Genomic DNA, 5,814 nt, shown 5'->3' with positions numbered 1-5,814 from the left:
GGTGGCAGCCCAAAGCTGGGTGATGCCCGTCGGTGTCACCCGTGTGCCTGTCCTGAGGTGGCAGGAGCGGCACCGTTTGCGGTTTGATGGTGAGATGGAGATGCCCAGGCAGAGGTGGGCACGTGCAGGTAGCCCAGGGGCTGGCTCACAGCACTTGGCACCACGGCCCCGAGCCAGCGGCCGTGCCAGGCGCTGGGCTGGGCACTGGGCTGGGCATTGGCCTCCTCCAGCCTGGCCCTGGGGCTCTCCGGGCCAGAACCACCCCTCGCTGGGGCAGGGGCCGCAGGATGGGCAGTGAGAGTGACCCCAGGGCAGAACCAGGCCTTGCCAGGACAGGGGCTGTGGGATGGGCAGTGGGACCGGGGGCTGCAGGGGAAGGGCGGGCAGTGCCCACCCAACAAGGTTGCCCACTCTGGGCACCTCCAGCAGGACCAGCCCCAGCTTTGTCTCTCCCTTCCCCTCCCAGCATGACCGAGAAGGAAGTGCCAGAGCCAGCGGCTGCCCCGGCTTCAGGTGGGAAACCCAAGAGCCGGGTAAGTGGGTGCCCACCGGGTGCCACGGGGGGAAGCCACCTCTCTTGGCATCATCCTGCCGCTGCCCCAGGAGGCTTGGGAGGGCTGGGGGTGCCTGCTGGGACCCTGACCCACCTGGTGCTGGGCGGGCATTTCCCAGCTGGGCTCTCCTCCGGGATGCCCGTGTCCCCAAGGTGCTCAGGAGCCGCAGTTTCCCCTTTTGTGGGAACCTCATGGGGCCAGGAGGGGGGTCCCCAATCTCACAGCATTCCTGGGGTCTCCTTCCTCTGGGTCAGGGCAGTGGGGTGAGGAGCTGGGCACAGGTTCTCTGCCCTCCTGCCACGCACCATCCACCCTCTCCTGCCCCAGCAGCTGCAGAAGCTGAAGCAACTTTTCCAGCGAAAGCCCAAGGAGGAGCCGGTGCCGGAGCCGCAGCCCAACGGGGAGCTGGTGAGTCCCTCGGGGGGACCCATCTACTACATCTATGAGGACGAGGAAGAGGAGGAAGAGGAGGAGGAGCCCGAGCCCCCTCCCGAGCCCGAGAAACTCGTCAACGACAAACCCCACAAGTTCAAAGATCATTACTTCAAAAAACCCAAGTTCTGCGATGTTTGTGCCCGGATGATCGTCCGTGAGTCCTGGCGGGGCTGGGGGGCCACGGGCAGGGCTGGGGCTGGAAGCCAGGGCTGGAGCTCAGGCTGGGGGCTACAGCCATGGCCAGGATGAGGGGCTGGGGGCTACAGCCATGGCCAGGATGAGGGGCTGGGGGCCACGGCCAGAGCCAGGGCAGGGCCTGGGGACCAAGGCTGCCCAGGGCTCTGTCCCGGCCGATCCACAGCTGCAGTGTCACATTCCCTCTCCTTTCCACACCCCCGCTGCCAGTCAACAACAAATTTGGCCTGAGGTGCAAGAACTGCAAGACCAACATCCACCACCACTGCCAGTCCTACGTGGAGATGCAGCGCTGCTTCGGCAAGATCGTGAGTGTGTCCCCCCCCCCTAAGCTGGGTGGGCATTTCCCAGCTGGGCTCTCCTCTGGGATGCCCACGTCCCCATGGTGCTCAGGAGCCACAGTTTCCCCTTTTCTGGGAAGCTCATGGGGCCAGGAGGGGGGTCCTGGTGCCACCACCCCCGTCACCTCCCGGCCCCGAGGGGAGCCCTGGCTTTCCCCTCTCTGCACCCCCCCCTGTCCCCCCCGCTCCGGTGGGGTGGGTCTGGGGGGGGGGTGGTGCCTCCGCCCCCCCCCCTCTCCCCACAGCCCCCCGGGTTCCGCCGGGCCTACAGCTCCCCCCTCTACAGCGACCAGCTCTGCCTCAAGGACCAGCTCGGTAAGTCCCCGTGCTTGGGGTGCCCTGGCCCCCCCAGTCCCCACCCCGGGGTATCCCACCCCCCACACCCCCCCCCCGCCATCCCTGTGCCCCCCCAGCTGACAACAGGAGCGACCCCGTGTTCGAGACGCTGCGGACGGGGGTCATCATGGCCAACAAGGAGCGCAAGAAGGGGCAGGACGACAAGAAGAACGTGAGTGTGGGGTCGGGATCTCCCCAGAATTCCTGCAGCAACACGCTGAACCCCCCCCCCTGCATTGTGCACCCCCTGAGAGCTCTCTCTGCCCTCCAGCCCTTGGCTGCGATGATGGACGAGGAGCCAGAGGCCACGAAGCCCAAAGCCGAGGGTGGTGAGCGTGGGGGCTGAGGATGGGGGGGCTGAGGATGGGGGGGCCCTGACTGTGCTTGGGGGGCCACCAGGGTGGGGTCTGCCCTGCAGAAAAGGGGTCTCCGGGTCAGGTCCTCCTCGCTGTGTCCCCCAATAGACCGAGGAGACCCTCGGGAGGCACCGCCAGGGGAGGTGTGACCCCCCCCACTCCTCCCGTTCCCAGGTGCCTCCGAAGGGGACAAGAAGGCTGAGAAGAGCCCGACAGATGACAAGGTACCCCCCGTCCTCATCCTGCACCCCAGAGGCTGTGGGATGTCCCTGCTGGGATCCCTGCAGCCGTTTGCAGCCTCTGGGACCCCAAACTCTGCTGTGCTCCCCCCCCCCCAGAACAAGAAGCCGCAGCCGGGGGCGTTCCTGCAGTCCCACTATTTCGTGGCACTTTATCGCTTCAAAGCCCTGGAGAAGGACGACCTGGACTTCCCGTGAGTTGCCAGCTGTGCCCTGGGCTCCTTCCCGAGGCTCCTCCCCAAGGCTCCCGAGGTTTGGCCCGATGTGGTCCCACGGATTTCTCGAGGCTGAGCTGCTCCGTCCGGGACCTGCCTGTCCCCAAGCCCCGTGGGCTGCGCTCACCCCTCACCGTCCCCGAGCCTCGAGGAGCTGATCCCATGGGAAGAGCAGTTTTCCTTGGGGTCTCCCGCAGGGAGGGGGCCCTGCCCACCCCCCTCAAAGGGCCCTTCTTTCCCTTCCAGGCCGGGGGAGAAGATCACGGTGGTCGATGACTCCAACGAGGAGTGGTGGCGGGTAAGGCTGGGAAAGCCCGTGGTGCTCCAAGGGGGGAGGACACGGCCCCCCAAACCCCCAGCTTGGCGGGGGGGGGTGGATCCGGGACCCCTGGGCAGGATCTCCCCCCCCACGCCTCCACTCCCTCCTCGCAGGGGAAGATCGGTGAGAAAGTCGGGTTTTTCCCCCCCAACTTCATCATCCGGGTGCGGGCGGGCGAGAGGGTGCACAAGGTGACCCGTTCCTTCGTGGGCAACCGGGAGATCGGGCAGATCACGCTCAAGAAGGATCAGGTGAGGTGGGACCCCCCCTCCCTCCGTCACCACCCGGGGGAACCCCCTCCCCGTCACGGCCGCACCACGGCCACCAACACCCTCCCCCCCCTTCCCGCCTCCCCCAGCCCCTCGGGTGGGAACCGCCCTTCCCTGGGCTCCCCCCGCCCCGGGGGGGAGGGGCCCCGGGGGGCCCCCCCCCCCCCCCCCCCCCCCCCCCCCCCCCCCCCCCCCAGATCGTGGTGCAGAAGGGGGAGGAGGTGAACGGTTACGTCAAAGTCTTCACCGGCCGCAAAGTGGGGCTGTTCCCTGTGGACTTCCTGGAGGAGATCTGAGGGGCTGCGGGGGGGTGGGAGACCCCCCCGGGATGGGGACGGGGGGGGCCCCCAGGAGGGGGACGGAGGGACCCCGGGATGGGATGGGATGGGATGGGATGGGGTGGGATGGGGTGGGATGGGGTGGGGGGTCCTGGCTGCGGTGCAGGGACGGGGACAGGGACGGGCCCCCCCCCATCTCAGCTGCCCCCGCAGCAAAGGGGGCTCCGGAGTGGACTGACCCCCCCCCAGACAGGGATGGGGGGCGGGAGGTGCCTCTGGGGCTGTGGAGGGGGGAGTTTGGTGCCTTCAGACACGGGGTGCGAGCAGGGGGCACCCCCGGACTGGCTGTGGAGCCCCCCAAATTTGGGGGGGGGATGCTGGGGAGGGGGTCGGGGGGGTCCCGCCCCGCTGCTGCACGGGGTCACCCGGGGTTTGGCAAATACAGGCTGTGCCCACCCCCTGCTCTCGGTGGATTTAATGGGGGGGGAGCACTGGGGGTGCTGGGGGGTCACTGGGGGGGTCGGTGGCGCCAGTGTGGGGAGGTCACTGGTCACCGTGGGGGTGTCGGTGACCCCAAAGGGGGGGTCACTGGGGGTGTCGGTGCCCTCGCCGGGGGCTCAGCCGGGCAGGGGCGCTGGGAGGGGCCGGGGCGGGCCGGGCCCCCCCCCGCCCCGTTCCCCCGTTCCCCGTTCCCGGGCGCTGGCGAAGGGCCCGGCGGGGCCCCAAAAGGGGCCGCAGGCGACAGGTGACGGTGGCGGGGCCAGGACGGGACCTTGGAGCGGGATTTGGGAAGGGGAAGGGGGGGGGGGGCAGGAACAGGTGCCCGGGCCCCGCAGCGGGGGCTGAGCCCCGTGACGTCACGGCCTCCGTGACGTCAGCGGTAACCGCGGCAACGCGCGGGTGGGCGGGGAGGGGTGGGCGGGGCCTGCGGAGGGGGCGGGGCGGGGCCATCCCCGGCTCCGCCGCGCGGGGGCGCTGCCGTCCCGCCGCGAGCCCGCGCCGTATGCAAATATATGTAAATATATGCAAAAATATGCAAATGAGGCGGGAGGGCGGCGGCGCCCCCTGGCGGGCGGCCGGTGGGGCAGCCCCCGGCCCGTTATCGGTACCGGGGGGGGGGGAGAGGGGGGATCGATGACCCCCGGGGGGGCCTGGGGAGGGGTCCCCGGGGTCTTTCCCCCCGCCGTGGGGCTGCCGAGGGGGTCCCGGGGGTTGCGGGGGGGTGGGCGGCAGGCGCTTGACCCCCACACTGGGGGTCCCCCCCCCATTCCCAGTATTCCCAGCATCCCCAGCACCAGCCGGGAGGATGGAAATGCGGCGGGGGGGAGAAGGCGGCAGCCCCCAGGACCGACACCCCGTTCCCCCCTCCCCGCTCCTTCCCCTCCTGTCACACAGCTTTAAATGCCGGACCATTAAAATTTTCCACCTCATTTGCGGCTCCTCACACGGTTAATTTTCCCGGGATTGTCTATTTATTTATTTGTGGAGCCCTGCGGGAGGCGGGGAGGGAGCAGCTGATTTGCTGCATCTGGGCGGTGGGGAGGGGAAGGGGGGAAGCACCCTGGGAAGGGGGGAGGGCTCCGGCTAATTTAACAGCTGAAGAGAGCAACTTAATTAGAGTCAGCTGGAAAATTGGGTAAAACCCCTTCCATCAGCCCCCCTTCCCCCCCCGCCCCCCCTCCTTGGGATGCATTTCGGGATGTGTTTTGGGATGGGGGAGGGAAGAGCCGGTCCCAGCCAAGCGGTTGCCCTTCATTAGAGCCGGGAGCTAATTGGATTGATCAGCGGTTAATAGGAAATTAAGAGCTGAAGCCCCTCATCCCCCCCTCCCAGCCCCACCATGTGCATCCCCCTCCTCGAATCCCGGCTCCCGCCGCTTCCCGGGGCGCAGCCGGATGGATGTGGGGGGCGGGCAGAGGTGGGGGGGGGTCACTGCCTGAGGGGGGGGGTGGCTGGGAAGGGATTCTGCACCCCCTCCGTGTCACGGCCGCTGAGCGCTTTTAGGGTTTGGGTTCTCCCGTTTTCCCGTGGTTTTCCCATTCCCGGTGCCCCCAGCCTGGCTGGGACTTAGGTGTTTGCGGGGGGGGGGGGGTCGTGGGGTCACCCCCCATCCCACCCCTTGGAATACACGGGGATGCAGCCGGAGGAGCCCCCCTGACCTCCAGATTAATCACCTCCATTTCTCTCCTCATCCCAGGAAAGGTCAGGAGGCTGCGAGGCCCAGGAATTAATTGAAATCCCACCGGTCTTGTGCCGGATCCATACATCATCCCAAGG

General features: G+C 68.2%; 1 protein-coding gene across 2 annotated transcripts; it reads left to right on the top strand.

The window, feature by feature from the left end:
• The first annotated feature begins 466 nt into the window (after positions 1–466).
• LOC113962576 (SH3 and cysteine-rich domain-containing protein 3-like) lies at positions 467–3,591 on the top strand. Of its 2 annotated transcripts, none has more exons than XM_027673336.1 (11): positions 467–533; positions 885–1,143; positions 1,395–1,492; positions 1,771–1,840; positions 1,939–2,033; positions 2,133–2,190; positions 2,392–2,441; positions 2,556–2,650; positions 2,918–2,969; positions 3,104–3,241; positions 3,457–3,591. In XM_027673336.1, exons 1-11 carry the CDS (start codon positions 468–470, stop codon positions 3,553–3,555), a joined length of 1,080 nt encoding a protein of 359 aa, XP_027529137.1. In that variant the 5' UTR covers position 467; the 3' UTR covers positions 3,556–3,591. The 2 variants fall into 2 exon arrangements, with proteins under 2 accessions (XP_027529137.1, XP_027529138.1); XM_027673337.1 differs by having other exon boundaries at positions 468–533; positions 882–1,143; positions 3,457–3,555.
• The last annotated feature ends 2,223 nt before the right edge of the window (positions 3,592–5,814 follow it).

The sequence above is a fragment of the Neopelma chrysocephalum genome, unplaced genomic scaffold (assembly GCF_003984885.1).
Source record: "Neopelma chrysocephalum unplaced genomic scaffold, ASM398488v2 Primary Assembly neopelma1_182855, whole genome shotgun sequence".
NCBI lineage: Eukaryota > Metazoa > Chordata > Aves > Passeriformes > Pipridae > Neopelma > Neopelma chrysocephalum.
This window is presented reverse-complemented; position numbering and strand designations above follow the sequence as displayed.

Excerpts from the sequence above, each read along its gene's own strand:
- LOC113962576 (XM_027673337.1), top strand. The coding sequence starts at position 468 with ATGACCGAGAAGGAAGTGCCAGAGCCAGCGGCTGCCCCGGCTTCAGGT. Across the intron at positions 534-881 it reads GTGGGAAACCCAAGAGCCGG|CAGCTGCAGAAGCTGAAGCA; the intron begins GTAAGTGGGTGC and ends CTCCTGCCCCAG. Across the intron at positions 2,034-2,132 it reads GGCAGGACGACAAGAAGAAC|CCCTTGGCTGCGATGATGGA; the intron begins GTGAGTGTGGGG and ends TCTGCCCTCCAG.